Genomic DNA, 16,867 nt, shown 5'->3' on the forward strand with positions numbered 1-16,867 from the left:
ATTGTTCTTTATTTCTCTCACTTGTAGGAATTGCTAAGAAGTGGAGCTTAGCATCATTAGCAGTAGGAATTCTTTTATGAAAATACTATTTTCCTTGTCTTCATGGATAGAAGTCTTAGCACCAGGGAGATGACCTTTTAAAAAATACGAATCTGATGTCAATTGCTATTTAAAACTTACCAACAACTTTCCATTGCTATTAACTTAAAAATGAAATTCTGTCATGGGTTCTATGGGACCCTGCGAGAGCTTTGACTGTGGCTAAATTGTTCAGCCTCTCTTGTGTCCCAGGAACTTTGCATATGCTTCTGTGTTTGAAACTCCTCTTCCTTCACCTTCTTCTGTCTAGTTGATTCTAGGTACCCCTCAGTTCCCAGCCCAAATGTCAAAACTAGTGGGACATGTTGTGACCTCCCAGGCTCCTTCGTTCAATATGCTTATAATTCCCCAAAGCTTGTCCTTACCATAGTTGGTATTAACTGCCTCCCCTACTAGATTATTAGGTCAGAGACCATGTCTGTTTGGCTCACTACTGAATGCCTTGGTACCTAGTAGGTACTCAATGCTATATACTGGAGAATGAATGAATGAATGAATGAATGAATGAGGCTAAGTTATACTTTCCTTTCTTGCATAAATACTTTCTAAATACTTAATACTACTTTTCTAAATACTTAATATGCTAACAATAAAATAAGTGTATTCCTTTATTATAATTACAAAAAGGAAAGGCCAGGTTTTACTTTGTTTCATATTGATAATGAGATAGCTCAATTGAAAATGAAGTGAAGAATGTGAGTTTTGTGATCATACGGGCCTAAGGTCAAAACCTAAGTTTCGAACACTTACTGGCTGGGTAATCATGGGAAAGTACCTAAAATTTTTCTGTCTTCCAGTTTCCTGGTCTATAAAATAGTTCGGACCTTGGTTTAAAGCTCTGGTCCATCAGTTACTAATTGGGCAACTTGGTTCAAGTTAATAATTTCTCTAAGCTTCAAGCTCCATAATACCTCTCTTTCTCTGTCTTAGGGTTACTAGGAGGATTAGCCACACACACACACACACACACACACTTATAAACATATGAACGTTGCTCAATCTGTGTGTAGTAAGAAAATAAAAGCAAATTAACACGACAATGTGGCACTATGTTCTACTTATCAAAATACCAAAGATAAAAAATTGGCCAATGCATGTTTTTGGTAACAATGTAGAGAGAGATATTCTCATAGACTGTTGAGGTAGGCATACTCATTTCACTGTTGGTAAAATATCTTTGGAAGGCACTAAATTTGACCTAGAAACTTCCCCTCCTAGGAATTCATCCTAGAGGTACAATCAATCATACATATTCATAAAAATGGCAATGTAGCATGTGATAGTAAATTACTGGAAGCAGTAAAAAGTTCATCAGTAGGACTAGTTTAAAAAGTTATGGAATTGATAAAATGAAATACTGTATGGTGATTAAAATGTATTGATAGAGAATTACCTCTAAAATATTTGATGAAAAAAAGCAATGTAAACAGGATGCAAAATATATTTAAAAAAAAGATCGCTCTATAGAAGCATTCAAATGTTTAAATGGCTAGAAAATACTTCAAGAATTTACTGGAAGCCATGGTTGCCTCATGGGGAGAGAAATAAGGGTACGTAGCTTGAGTGAAATTTATTTTTCATTGTCTAAACGTTGTTATCTTTAACTGAATGTTTACATTCCTTTATCAACTTAAAATCAATTTAAAAGATCTACTGCTCCTATGACTGCTCTTTCTGTTATTATTAGAAGTTAGAATTAGGCTGCCAGAGACCCCTGGGCTGCTCCAACATGAAAGATGTAAGAGAACACAGTGACAAAGTGGTTACCATGGGAGGACACATTTGTCTACGGGTGCCAGTGGAGAGACAGAAGGCTGGTAATTCTGCCAAAGAAGCTCATCACACATCTGGGCAATGGGTATTAGGGATGGGCATTGGCTTTTAGGGTATCCTAGAGGGGAACAAAGACCAAACCTCACAACAAGTGTCCTTTAATATGAATTTATTGGATCCTTAGAACTACCTCGAAAATAAGTATGATCCCCATTTAATAAATGAGCAAACAGAGGTTGCAGAGCTTGTCCAAAGTCATGCAGTAGCCAGTGGTGGGAAGTCAGTCTTTTCCAAAGGCATGCTTTAGGCATGCTTATAGGTATCTGTGTAGTTTTTAGGGATCTTACTGCTACTGTTTATTCAGTTTTAGACTGCTGTCACTCTTGCTCAAAATAAGCACTATATTGAAAATGCAAGTCCACTCTGCGCCAATGATTGCATTTGAAGCCATGCTTGGTGATTTCTAGATGTGCCTTTATTTCCTGTTTGTGGTTCTCTAATTTTACCTCTGTTTTCCCTGGAGAATAGACTACTTGACAGAATCAAGCCTTGAGAGCCCTCCTATTGATCTCCTATGGCCTTCAACATTTTCAATTAGGAAGGACAGGTCAAGGAAGAAACACAGCTCAGCACATCTCCAGGCCTTCCAGACTTGGGACCGAATGAACAATAAACATGGTTTGATCTTAGGGACTACTCTTAATTTGCTGCTCAGTATGGTTAGAAACTTAACCAAATGCTTTCAGATCTGTCTCTACCTCAAATGAATATTCTGGGCAACCTCTTTGATACTGGTTTAGCCCAAAGTTAGAGTACAGAACAGGTTTGACCAAGTGCCACCCAGATGCAAGTACCTCTGGTTCCAGTATAAACTGGAAACTTCTTGAAGGAACTCTCTCTTTCTAGTAACGCTCTCCATTCTCAAATATTCTGAAGTCTAAGAAATTTGGAATGGACCTTGCCAGTAATTAATTTATCCAACCTGAAACAATCAGTTGGCAAATGGATATTTTTCTTTTAAAATCATAGTTTAATAAAGGTATTTAAAGGCTTGAGATTTTTTCAATCATTCTACTGCGATATAATGGTTAATTTTAAGAACTCTGTGAGTTTGATTTGTATTTAAGATTTTTACAATCTATATATAGGTTGGTCTTTAATAACCATTTATACATTGCTTCTTTTTATATAGGTCATGTATTCTCCTGGGAGAATAACAAGATTAGAAATAACAAATACAGTACAGAATAAATTAAAGTGCTTCAAACTGCATTATATAATTTCAGAAAATTGGTTTCACACTGAAACGTTTAAATAAGAAAACCAAATGATTTAAGGTGGAAAAAACCTCATAGTATATGCATTTTAATTGCTATTGTTTAGCAAGTTTTATCCTTGGCAGTGTGGTATCTGTTCACAGGGCTAGACTAATGTGGCAGCTCACTGGGTCAATATGGATAAAATTATTATTTTTTTCCTTATTTAAAAAAGTTGGCTTCATTCTCCCTGAAGAAGAATAGCATTTATTAGTCAAAACGTCAAAGGAGTATCGTAAAAGTAATTGTATTTTTATATATAATTCTCCAAACTCTTGTATACAAAATGTTCTTATTACACTTTGTGCCATAAATTCAGAGGGTGTTATGGGACAGGAGATAGCAAAATGGGGGCCAGTACTTTTCTAATTACTTAGGATAATAAAAAGGAGGGCTTGGTTTTTCTCTCCCAGTGAAATGAAGGAGATCTGGGGCTCTTAGAGAGTCTCCTGGGCCGGCTGGTTGTGTTTGTTTCTGTGAAGTTTAGCATCACTCTCCTGGTACTGAGTCCTCAGGCCTTTTTCAATTTTTCTATTCGTGCATTAAAGGCCTCTTCCTGTATTTGCAGCTTTTCGTTTATCTCGGCCTGTGAAGACAATCATAAAAAAGTGGTTATGATGGAGCTATCTTTTGCTGCACATTGTCTTTGTGGTTTTGACATACTATAGTGCCTAAAGACAGACATTATCCCTCACACACCTTCCTGTTTTGCAGACGGAGCCGTGTTTCAGCCTGTAGTGATGTGATAACACTTTATCATATTTCTCTGCACATTCCCGATGTATAGCATGGCTGCTATGAACAGGAAGTGGTATTTGGACAGCCATTTTTCACATAGCCTTGTGTCGGAAGATAGGATAATTTATCTGCGTTCTCAGACAGACTTTACCAATAAGCACCGAATCAGAATAACTGCTCTGGGCTCAGTTAGTGCGGTGTTGGGGGTCTCCCCACCCCTTTGCAATGATGTTTTTGTCTCCTGTGTAATACATTCTAAATGGGATCTCAGAAAGCTTCTGTTGTGAAACCACAACACAAATAATCTCACAATTAGGACAACTCTCACAATTAAGAATATTCATCATACATTATCACTCTTGGAATTATGCCACTTTGTGGTATAGTTTTGGTAGAAATAAGTACGTGATTGCTGACAGGTTTTAGCATTTGCTGCAGCTGTGATAGCATTTAGCCTCTGGCAGTGATATTCTGTGGGCTGACACTGCTACCTGCACAATTCCAGAAATCCTGCCACATTATCTGAACATTAGTAGTCTGGAAATACCCTCCCTTTTTCATGATGGATAATAAAATTATGTATTAAGAAGCCAGCGGTGAGTGATGTGGCAAAACCAGTGTTTGGTTTAGGTGATTTAAAAAGATTTGTTTAGGTGATTTTGTTTAGGGATTTACGAGCATGTGAGTAGTTTATACACAGAAGTATTAATAAGCAATTCAAAGTTCAGAATGTTAGTGCCTATAACATAATTTGATGTCTTCGGGGTAACTGTATTTTGAGAAACTTCTATTATTTCAATTTATACAGAATAAATTTTAAAAATCAAATACTGTTTTGGGCTACATATAGATTTTCATTCTTATTTATTTATTTATGAGTGTAACTGTAACAGATAGTTTTGAAATGTATACCCTGGCTCCTTATGTGATGAGATTTTGTTCACCTTCAAGGTAAGATTCAGTATTTCCGGAAGGATCGCACTGGTGTCAACAATTCTGCATCCTTATGTGACTCTCCATTTTTTGGGGGGAGGGGGTTTCAATTTTTTGATGTTGTTGTTTTTTAAATAATTATTTATTTATTTTAGGGCAAGAGAATGAAAGAGTGCATGCATGAGCAGGGGGAGGAGTAGGACAGAGGCAGAGGGAGAAAAATCTCAAGCAGATTCCCTGCTGAGCACAGAGCCTTACCCGGGGTTCCATCTCACGACCCTGAGATCATGACCTCAGCTGAAATCAAGAGTCTGATGCTTAGCCCATTGAGTCACCCAGGTGTTCCTGGCTCAAGTTTTATCAAGCCCATCAGTTCTGGCCTCTGGTTTCTCGTTTTCTCCCCTTTTTCCTTTCTTGATGGTTGGGTGGAGGAGGCAAGGAAGAATGAACATGGTCCTCCAGGTTACAAAGGAACTCTGTCATTTTTTAGGAATCACTAATCCCCTTGGTCTTGGTTTTCTTAGAGTTGGAAAGAGCACTGATCTAGGATCTGGAGACCTAGGGATTAATTTTGTTATGTAGCCTTGGACAAGTCACTTAACCACCTGGGGTATTAGTTCTTATCTGAAAAATTAAATAGCTAAAAATTAAGTATATTAACATTAGATGCTAACTTCTAAATTCATAATACCAACTCTTATTTTGTGATATATTCACCAGTGTTATATTTCAGTAGTATTACTTTGTGAATTATTTTTAAAAAATGTTACCCTTGCTTCCATATGACATGCAACCAGATAGGAATTGAAATAGTTTGAAGAAATAATCTTGTCAGGATGAGCACTGGTTGTTATATGTTGGCAAATCAAACTTCAATGTAAAAACAAGAAAAAAAAAGAATCTTTTCACAATTCTAAAGGACAGAGAAGCACCACTCTAAACAGTTAACTCTTGACTCAATTAATGTGTTCTATGTCCACTAATACTTTCATTTCTTTCAACTAAGGACACAAGTACTATTACCTATCAGCTTCTGTTTCACTGTGTCACCAGTGTTTTCACCTTAACCTGGAGACCTTTCTTATTTCATTGACACGAAATTCATTGACACAGGTGTGGGCTTTGGGGAGATGGTTCTGAGGGTAAGGTGCAGCACAGTGTGGTGACAGAGGGGAGCTACATTTCAGCTCTCTAGACTATGGTGATCAGTACTTCAGCTCAGGCACAACCAGCAGAGCCTGGATGCAAACTCCAGGTCTGGTCAAGAACAAGGTTGTAATTAGTCTACCATGTCTCCGTGTTATTTCTCAGAACATTGCTGAGCATATAAGCTATCCCACAACCACTAGCATAGGGAAAGTTTCTACTGCCTTTAAGGGAAGAGTGGAAAACCCATGACCTGGGCTCACTAGCCTTTCACTGACCGCTACCTTGAGGTGATCTCCTTCTCAGCTTTTCTAACTTGGAAATTCAAGTTGACCTAGAAATACCTATGGTCCCAAGATGGCAAACTTCCCTCAAGGTTTTTATGTTACATTACCCTGTTGCTTGGACAGGGCCAACAGCCAACATTTAATGTAAGAATTTAGTGTTAGTATTCATATTTCTCTGAAACGTAATTCTTTAAATATATTAAAGTTTGCTCCATTGGGTATAATTTTTATTATACAACTCAGAGCCAGAATAATTTCATTTTGAATGTATCCGTAAAATTAAAATACCTAAACTATATAAGCTTAAAATGTTTGCTCTATTCAGTATAATTTTAATTAACATCTCAGAGCCAAGATAACTTCATTCTTAATAAATCTCTAGAACTATAAAGTGAGTCAATGGGAAAATAAGTGGATTAACATAAAAAACTTAAAGATTCACACTCAAGATTCTCTGAAATTTCTGAATTATAGAAAGTGAAAAATGCCTGAAACTACACTGGAGAAGGAGTTCTAAAAAACAAAACAAACAAACAAACAAACAAAAAAACCACACTCACACACACACACACACGCACGCACACACACACACACAACTGTATTCAAAACATGAATTCTCTAACTCCTTTTCCTCCCAAAATTGTAAAACAGCATGGCTCTTAAATAAAGGAGAAATGAAAACTATTGGGAAATTGAAAACATCTTACAAATACTAATTCATTAAATGTTCCTACAGCAAGTCAGTGTGTTCATACCCTGACCATGGACATGCGGCTTTTAACAGGGATGCTGAAGTTTTTAGGAGCCAGCAGTACTGTAAGGCAGGGTTTAGAAGGGGAAAATAACATACCTCTCTAAAACAGGGGGAAAACTCTAGGTAAGCAGTGAGGAATTAAACTTGGAACTCGACCAAGACCCAAGGGTAAACACTGAAATAGTGCCACACCACCAGAGTATTAAAGTCCAAAGTGGTCTGGTCGTGATATTAGAGGTTGTGTGGTTTTTGTGGATCACACTGGGATTAGAACTAGAATCCAGGTCATAGCTCCTATTCAGGGCCTTTCAACAGTTTCTGACCCTGGCAATGCTGGATAAATGATTTAGTCTTTCCGTGTCTATCATTTTTCATATTTATCAGTGAAGTGCCTGGCTCATTCTTATATAGTTTACCAGGTTTGTTGAGAGAAAATACATAATAGGGTTTGCTGTATCTTGAAACATTGCATAAATCCACATCATCAAGCCACTTTATTGAAAAATTGGCAGTAATTTGGCCCAGACTAATGTCCATGAATCCATTTAAAATGGAAACGACTGTGGCACCTAAAGGATCTGCATCCCCCACCTCTGGTCCAAGTCCTTTCTATGCCTAATTGCATTTAGATGAACCAGCTAATGAACTTCCAGGCCCAGCAAGATTGGCTTCATGCCAAAGGGACAATAACACACATACACAGCAGTCATATTCTTTCTGTTATAGAGTAGTGGTATAAATGTTGCAAACTCTAACAGTAAAAAAAAAAAATTCAATGAATAGTTAAAAATATACTGCTCCTACATGGAACATGGCTTTGGTAAAGATGTTTTCAATTTTGGGAGCCTGCAAACAATTCTATTACTGTCTAGTAGTTCCTCAGCAATAATTTCAGAGCTGCAGGATGGCAAAGGAGCCCAGGGCCATGATTATACATAAACTATATTTAGATGAAATGTTATCAAATCTAAAAAGGAGATATGTTCTGAACTCAGTTTAATTCAACTGCACTCTGCCCTTCTACACAGTAACCAGTTATTACATTCATGGGATTGTTAACAATAAAGCTTTGTGTAAAACGTGTTCTACCACTATTTCTGGTAAACACTAAACACCCCTTATTAAGCTGAGGACTTTGGCTGATTCTATGGGTATCAAATCATTAAATGTTCATGTAAATAGTGCATTAATGTTTGATGATTAGACAAGTAACAAGGTGTGCTCATGCCAAGCTAATCTTTTGCTCTTTCTAAATTAGTTGTTAATACAGTGTGCTTTTTATATATAGTCTCATGTTCAGATAACAATTAAATCTTTTCCTGAGACATATTAATATTTTAAACATGTAGTATGTTGTTCTGTTGATTCATAGTCATTTCTAGAAGAAATCATAAATCTTCTTAAAATATTCACTTGTTTAATCATTTTGCCTGGAAAATGATGCAAGTCTTTGTGTTGAGGTAGAAATGAGTTTTTGTTTTGTTTTGACAGGAAAAAAAACATTAAACATAAAATTAAGCTGACTGATCCATCACTAGCCATTGCTATTTGGATGGCTGTCCCACCACCATATCCATGCAGCTTTTGATGTAAATTGCTTAGTTATTAGTAATATGTAAAAAAGAACAAACTATCTGAGAGGGAGTTCAAGGATTTGAAAGCCTCTCTTTAGAAATTTGGTGAGAAGACTTACCTAAGAATTACAATTGATCTTCTGTGTTTACTGTTAGAAATGTATTCCATTTACTCTTGCATGTGCAATGTTTACAGTATAACTGGCATGAAGTTTTAACCATGTTATTTTTGGAGTTTCGTTGATGGATGATTTTGTAAACTGACAACACATACCACAGTAGGTGATGTTGGCGAATCTGTTTTGTAATCTTATTGAGTCTCAGATGACTCAACTGAGAATTATGGGGAGGTGTTAAATTGAAGTCCTCCATCATAGGCATCACTGGTGCTAGCAGAGTGTGGGTAGTGTTTACAGGCATTAAGCTTGAGGTTGGCTAATTAACTAGTAATAATAAACTAAGTGAGCACACTCTCAATGCCAAGTACCTGAATGCCGATTAAAATATCATCTGTGACTTGATCCAGTACTGATTTTATATCTTCGATGGTGAAACCCACTAAAGGATCCACATCGGAGGTGTTGGCTTCTGACTGGGATTCCTCAGGGACTTGTTTTTGATCCAATCTCTGGAATATTAAAAGACAACAGCACTCAAGTGATTTCTGGAACATTCAGCGATTTATATGTAATCTCAAACTTCTGTTGGGTGCTTTTGTACCAGGAATGATGTCGATCTGGGAGAAGGTTTTGATTTGATGTTATCCTGCATTATTGTTATTCATGAGCATCAGGACAGATCCAGCCATGCTGCTGTGAATCAGTGCTCACTTGGAGGAAAGTGGAGACTGGGGAGGTCCGAGTGGAAGAGATTAAATTTGCTGAGCCATCCTTAGCTGGCCCACCAGTGCATCAACCCTAAAAGAGATATCTATATTGATCTGGGAAAAATCAGAGGGAAAGAAAATGGAAGAATATTTGGTTTCTTTCCTCCTGCTTGTAGAGAATACAATGCTGAGACAAGGTGAGTTAAGAGACAGAAGGAAACCTACCTTCATTTCTGTATCCAATATTGGGGGTGGCTCTATGAATGTTGAATAAAGATCAAATGAGATTCCTTCTTCTAGAGGATCTGGGAAGAGGCCACCTGAAGGCTTGACAACCTCTATCACTTGCTGAAGGGGGAGAAAAGAGCTGTATCATGACAAACCCTGTGGTGACTAACCACAATTTTGGCCAATTCATTCATTTCTGTCTAAATATTGTAATGAGTACATACCATATAATACATAGCACATATTATATAACATATATCACATAACCAATTATCAATTATGTTAATTAAATTATATGATAATATATAATTATATGTAATTAATGTAACTACATACATAATTTTTATATAGGTATGCCTATATATCTACATAGTGCCAAGTCTATAATCTTTTAAGAGCTATCTCCTCTGAATTCTTGACACCACTGCCCTCTTAGTTCTCTATTGCTTTTTGATCTCTGTATTTCTGTATCTGATAGTTAGCATTTTATTCTTCCCACTGTATTATTCTCTCTCTATACTATGTGGCTTAGGACTTCATTTTATACTGCCTTGATCTTCAATTGTTTTATGTATCAGTGTTCCCTTCCTGTTGCCTACAAGATCTCCATAGGTAGAGACTGTGCTTTAGATCCTCTGTACACCTTCTCCAGTTCTGGTAGAGGTTGGGCGCTTGAAACATTCACCAACCGCCTAATGGTGATTGATGTTACTCAGCAAAGTGTGGCCGTTCTTGGGTGCAGTGACAAAGTGGCCACCGGGAACTTGGTGATGAGGGCAATAAACACGTTGAAGGTTAATGTATAAAGCCAGTATGCTGTGAATCAGAGAGATTTGCAAAATCAACCAAAAACAGAGGGCAAGGCAAGATCTCACCATGAGCACTTCAGAATTTTGTAGTAAGTGTGCAAATCTGAGGGAAGGCGATGCTTGGTCAACACTGGGAATGAAGAAATGGGAGTCAAAGAAGACAACTTAAGCAGTTCCCAGTCCACCATGACTTGGAGGTGAGAAAGAGGAGATGAGGGTACTGATGGCACCACACATCTGAATCATTTAATTAGTTCCTTTTGTTCTGATTCCATGTTTAACAAGCAACATTTTGATCATAATTCGACTTCCCATCTCAATTGATCTATAAAGACATGCCCAGCTGAATGCTTTGATTTTCATGTCTATTACATTCCTCACTGTAAATCAGTACCTTGATGTTCTAGTTTATACAGTAGGCTTCCATGAGCTTGCTTTTGAGGCCAAAGGTGAAGCAACCCAATGTGTGCTGACAAAGTCAGACCCCAAGCCTACAAGTTTAAAGGCAAAACTCTGGAAATGCATAAAATCACCAAATAATTACCATCCTATGGGACTTGGAAAAACCTGAAGTCATCATACATTCATTTCTAACTTCTCCACAATATTTCAAGTTAACTTACATGTGAAACATGTGATCATGCATAACTTACCTGTTGTAATGTTTTGTCATTTGAATATTACTAAAATTTTTTATTTACATAGGTTTTGGAATGTCCTGAAAGCCAAGCTATTACTTGGTCATCCCAATGTATTTTGCATTGAATTCATATTATTGATTTTAATTCGGCTTTATAGAAAGTTGCTTCTTAGTATAAATAAGGACTGAAGTGTTAAAACTTTATAATCAAGGCATTTTGGAAACCAAACAACTAAATGATTGGCTTAGGGTCAAATCATCACCTAGTGCCAGGGTTGGGAGTTAAATCCTGCTGTGCCAACTTCTCGGCCTATGTAGTTTTCAGTATGTCATCATGTTGCTATACTTAGAAGTTTTTTTTTTTTTAAGATTTTATTTATTTATTCATGAGACAGAGAGAGAGAGAGAGAGAGAGAGAGAGGGAGAGAGACAGAGAGAGAGAGAGAGAGAGAGAGAGAGAGGCAGAGACACAGGCAGAGGGAGAAGCAGACTCCATGCAGGGAGCCTGACGTGGGACTCGATCCTGCGACCCCAGGATCACGCCCTGGGCTGAAGGCAGGCACCAAACTGCTGAGCCACCCAAGGTCCCCATACTTGGAAGTTATTATTATTAATCACGTCATCTCTATTCTGTTAGGTGACATCATGCCAGATTGTCCTTCTTAATTTGACTAAATGTTAATCAAAATAGCATATATATATATATGATATATATATCAGAGCAATTCTTTTCTTTCATCATGTTCTTAAGTCATTTTTCCCCCTAAATGAGACAAACATTTTCATCTTCCCACAAAATTATTTGTACCTTTTTCATCATGCTTCTTTTTCATCCTCCCACACCTTATATTGCTCTTTATTTTACCAAGCTGGGAAAATGAAACAGCTAAATATAATTTAGTGTCCTTTGCAACATTATCAGTAAAATAAATAAGCTGCACACAGGATCCAGAGACAAGGGCAGATGATGGGGCATTTACTGAGTGGTACAGACTTTCATAGAGGGTGAGGGAGAGGAATTCAGTGGGGTGGGGAGTGGTGGTGAGTTAGCCATTGGAAAGTAGAAAAGAATGAAATGGGGTTTACTGAATTTACTGCAGGCCTTGAGAAAGAAAGCATGAGCTAATCTGCAAGGTAAAATATTTTCTTTAATGAAGCAGAATCTTATTTTGTTACTCTTGCCAAATTTGTCTTACAGCTCTGCTTTTCTGCACAGAGGCTCAGACTTTCTGCTAATTTTTTCTGACCCCTTGGTGGAAATTCACATTAGATTGCTTCTGCATCCTAGTGGTAGCAGATTCCATCCCGTACCTCCTCATGCCCTTTCTTCCATTGGATAATACACAGGAGTGCAAACAAATATTTGTGTTCTCATTGTGTATCTCAAGTTTCTCATTTTGTCCCTCACACCTCTCTGGCCTACATTTCTTTACAAGGCTCATCTGAACTACTTGGCGACTACTTAGTTTTTTCCTAGTCTTTGGCACTGGTAGTGTGTGTATGTGTGTGTGTGTGCGTGTACTGGTCACATACTTGGGAACCTGGACCACTCCCAGCCCCACATTATTACTTTTTTTGGTGGAGTGAAGCTCCTATTTATCCCAAGAACCTTTTTTGCTTGATTTTTATGAATATAGCTCAGACAGGTATTCATTTGATTTAATTCCTGCACAAAAACTGGGGCTGAGAATTTCTTTTCTTTAGTGTGTTTTGCATACTATCAATGAACCAAATCAGGGCTACATTTTTCTCTTTCACAAAGAGTTACATTTGGCTTTGTTCGTAAGATACTAGAAAGGAAAGAAATGCCCTAATTTCAGATGGGGGTAAATACAGTCATCTCACTAATAATAAGAAGGCACACTGTCAAATATATAGTTTGAAATAAACATTGTGCCAGAAGTATCATAGTGATTTTTCCCCCATTAAATAGTCTTTTTAAAAAACAAGTTTAAGGAAAATTAGAATCAATAATTGTGGTGAGAGCACAGAGCCAGCAAATATGTTTAAATGAAACCGTCTGATGCAATACTTTCTTAAAAAAATACAATTAGGCCTTTGTATTTTTTTTTAACAAAACCTCATGTTTTACAACATCACTGGTTCTGTAATAAAATCTATTTAAAACAGAAAGACATGGTCAGCTTTATTAAGTTAGATTTTCTGAAAGAACGTTATAATTTCCTCAAGTCTATGAATAGTTGAGGCAAATTAAATAAAGCTAGTTTTATAACTATTTTTATACATTCCTGTAGCATTGTAATTGTCTCATATTTTTTCCTCAAAAGTCTAATATGTTACCTCTTAAACCTAGGAAAATAAAAACAGAAAAAGGATCAAGTATGTTTATTAAAAAAACACTCTTCTTTGGTAGCCTGATTTAGCAAAGCACCCTTTCTTCTTCTCTAAGAGAATAGCACCCATAATCTTCAGATCAGGAAACAAAGGGAAAGACTTTAAGTGACTTGCCTGAGGCCTAATGCTGAGATTAAAAATCAGGAGTTTCTGATTATACACATACATCCATTTGGCCAAATGATTGGTTTTGCTTGACTTTCAAATACCCCCTAAATATTACTTTGAATGTAAAGCAATAAATGTGTTTCTCTTGCCATTTTTGAATGCTTGCACACAAATGGATATAATAAAAACAATCATGTTGTTCCATGTGAATGCCATTTATATTTTTTCTGATAATGAGCAGACCATTTGAACCAAGGTGAGTACATTAAAAGCTCTAATAAAGAAGAGAATAGATTTCTAAACAGAATAATGGACTGTTAAGTGAACATACAATAAATAACATCTACAGATGTGGTCGCTAGAAAATTAGTTTTGCATAACTTACCAATATACATTTCCCCCAGATGTTATCTGTTACATGAAAATTAACTTAAGTTAGCTATATTGTTCATTATGTGCACACTGCATTAGTGTTATTTAAGATGGTTTACAATCTGAGCTTTAGTTGAATTGTGCTATGGTATTTAAAGAATATCAAGTAAATGGCTTTTTGGCATAATTTAATACTCATAAGTACAAAATTTCATCACTGAAACATTATGTAGGTCTTAAAAAATCCAAGATCTTTACTTTACAAGCCAAATAAAATCACTAGAATCCTTTTAAGATTTTACATATTCAATATGAAATGGACATCTATCATGGGAATAATGATAGGAATTTTGAATCCTCCTGGAACTAAGTACAGGGTCAGTTTAGGTTTAAAGAATGCTTATAGGAATTAGAATCTGCTTCAGATCTTCCTGTGTCTGAGAAGAAGTATAAGAGTTTTATCTAATAATTGTGTTACTTCATGCTTTCTTTTTCTACTTTTTGTGTTAATATTAATGATTGTATCAACTTTGGCGTACTGTTTTTGTTATTGTGTTGTTTTTATCTGTTGTTACTTTTTATTCTTTTCCTTTGGAAAAAAGTGTGGATGGATTTGTGGGTAGTGGTTGTACTGAAGAAATCTATGATCAAGGTGGCAATTATTAAATTATTAAATCCAATTATTAAAATATCCAAGATATTAAAAAATGCAATTGAAATGACAACTTTCCACTGTTTTGAACAGCAGAAAGCAAGATAAATCTGTTAAACCTTTTTGGAGCGATAGAAATACACACAAAAAAAACTGGTATGCTTTAAAAAGACATTTGTTTCAAATTGTCAGATGATGACTTCATATGTAAATCAAAACTTACTACAAAATGTCAAAGTTTCAAAAAGCAAACTTTATTGCAAACATTTCCCAATACTAACTGAGGAAAAAAGGCACAAAATTCCTGTAATGTTTTAACTATTTTCTCCCCTTGAAAAAAGGCATTACTCATTTGCAAGTCTAATGAAGAGGTACATGTGTGGTTCTGGAAATTTTTAACAAAAATTGTAACCCCTTGCCCACAATATACTACACAAAAAGTAACCAACATATGAGTGCCACCTGCAAAATGCAATAAACTCTGGTAATGTCATACTGAGGCCATAAATTTAAAATCAAAAGAGAGGAAATTCAAAAGCTCAGATTATCAGAGAAACTTCAATTAATCCATTTCTAAAGTGTTTTCTTTTGTGTTCAGGCCATTACAAACTTCTTAATATACCCCATAAATGTAGAATATCAATTCTGCTACAAGAGTCCTCCTCCCCTTTTGCATTTTTGACTTGGAAATAAATTTGCAAATGCAGCACATTAATTTTCTTTCCTGTGCTTAATATGCAGTATTTACATTTTGAAAAGGTTCAAAATGTTGCCAGGCTTCTGCAGGGTATGAATAGACATCTAATAGCAACTTCTATTTTTATGCACAACATACTGGCAGTTTGAACATCTATAACTTAATAGAGCTTTGAGACCACCAGATCCACATGCTGATCACCTCAACAGTGACCAGTGACACAGGACAAGTTAGGACAGGAAATGAAGACTACGCATTCCAGCTGAAGTGGTGAGGAGGAATTTAAGTTGGCAGGGCCACAGTAAACCAAACTGCAGTCTGGCTAGGACACTCAAGTTAACACCTTGTGCCCATTTTTATTTATATCTTTTGATTTGATCTTGTTTAACTTGGGCTTGAAATTTTTTAAAAAAGTGAAATAATGAAAGAAACTGATTCAGAGTATTTTAGATGTCTTCAGTATTTCCAAGCATAGTTCTGTTTTTAAGGCCAACATTATAATTTGAAAAGAAATCTGAGTTCTCCTATCTTAATGACCTCAGACAACAAAATCCTCTCTAATGAATTTGAAAAAAAGTACCTTCTTGTAGTGTAAATGCAATTTAAAAGGAAAAGATGTTTTGATCTGGCTCTGGTGTAAACATTTCCTGAGGGATAGAACAGTTCTTCAGATACCCAGATATTTTCTAAAGATGGCAATAATCTGGAAGATAGACCACTGAATTATAGGCTTTAGACTTGGCTCTATTCCTAATTGTGTGATGCTAAGAAAATCCCTAGGCCTCAGTTTGTTTATCTGTAAAAGTAGGATAATGATAATTGCTACCTGGCTACTTCATTGAATTGTTTCAAGCACAAATTAGATAATGTGGATGAAAATTCTGGGAGTTCTTCAAAGGGAAAGTATTATTAAACCCAAAGGTGGGTTCATTATTATTTATAATTACTGTTATTATTGAAAGGATCATCGTTCTAATGCCAGCACTGGAAGACAGAATAGGGTAGCCATATTGAGAATACATGTCCATGCTATTTCTATATGAAATTGTTAACATTGTCCCAAGAGTCCAGTTAATGCAGAAGAGTTTGTTAATAAGGACACGTTGCCATCACCCTTGTTTCTTTTTTTTTTTTAAGATTTTATTTATTTATTCATGATAGATACACACACACAGAAACACACAGAGAGAGGCAGAGACACAGGCAGAGGGAGAAGCAGGCTCCATGCAGGGAGCCTGATGTGGGACTCAATCCCAGGACTCCAGGATCATGCTCTGGGCCAAAGGCAGGCGGCAAACCGCTGAGCCACCCAGGGATCCCCTACCCTTGTTTCTATACAGTCACAGCCTTTGAATTACCAAACATGTATCCAATGTTATCTTACTTGAAGAATTCCTTGGACCCAAATAACTTCTCTCTGGAGACCTAGATAGCATGACACAGTGAGTTGTTCTGTGGCATGATCAGGACAAAGGCAAACCACCTATTTAAAAAGGAGAACATTGATATCTAACTTTCAAAATTAGAAAAGCTGCCTCTCTTCCCTTCCCCACCCAATTG

The 16,867-nt window shown here is 36.4% G+C and overlaps 1 protein-coding gene across 4 annotated transcripts in view; it reads right to left on the bottom strand.

Moving 5' to 3' along the window:
• Positions 1-2,024: 2,024 nt before the first annotated feature.
• CABCOCO1 (ciliary associated calcium binding coiled-coil 1) overlaps positions 2,025-16,867 on the bottom strand; it is a 116,930-nt gene continuing 102,087 nt past the window's right edge. For 3 of the 4 annotated variants that reach the window (XM_041749978.1, XM_041749976.1, XM_041749977.1), the window contains 3 exons: positions 9,672-9,794; positions 9,108-9,248; positions 2,025-3,774 (listed from right to left, as the gene is read on the bottom strand). In XM_041749978.1, coding sequence (XP_041605912.1) covers positions 3,700-3,774; positions 9,108-9,248; positions 9,672-9,794 — 339 coding nt within the window. In that variant the 3' untranslated portion in view covers positions 2,025-3,699. The remainder of the gene's footprint in view (positions 3,775-9,107; positions 9,249-9,671; positions 9,795-16,867) is intronic. The other variant, XM_041749979.1, reaches the window with a different exon arrangement.

The sequence above is a fragment of the Vulpes lagopus genome, chromosome 3, assembly GCF_018345385.1.
Source record: "Vulpes lagopus strain Blue_001 chromosome 3, ASM1834538v1, whole genome shotgun sequence".
NCBI classification, from domain to species: domain Eukaryota; kingdom Metazoa; phylum Chordata; class Mammalia; order Carnivora; family Canidae; genus Vulpes; species Vulpes lagopus.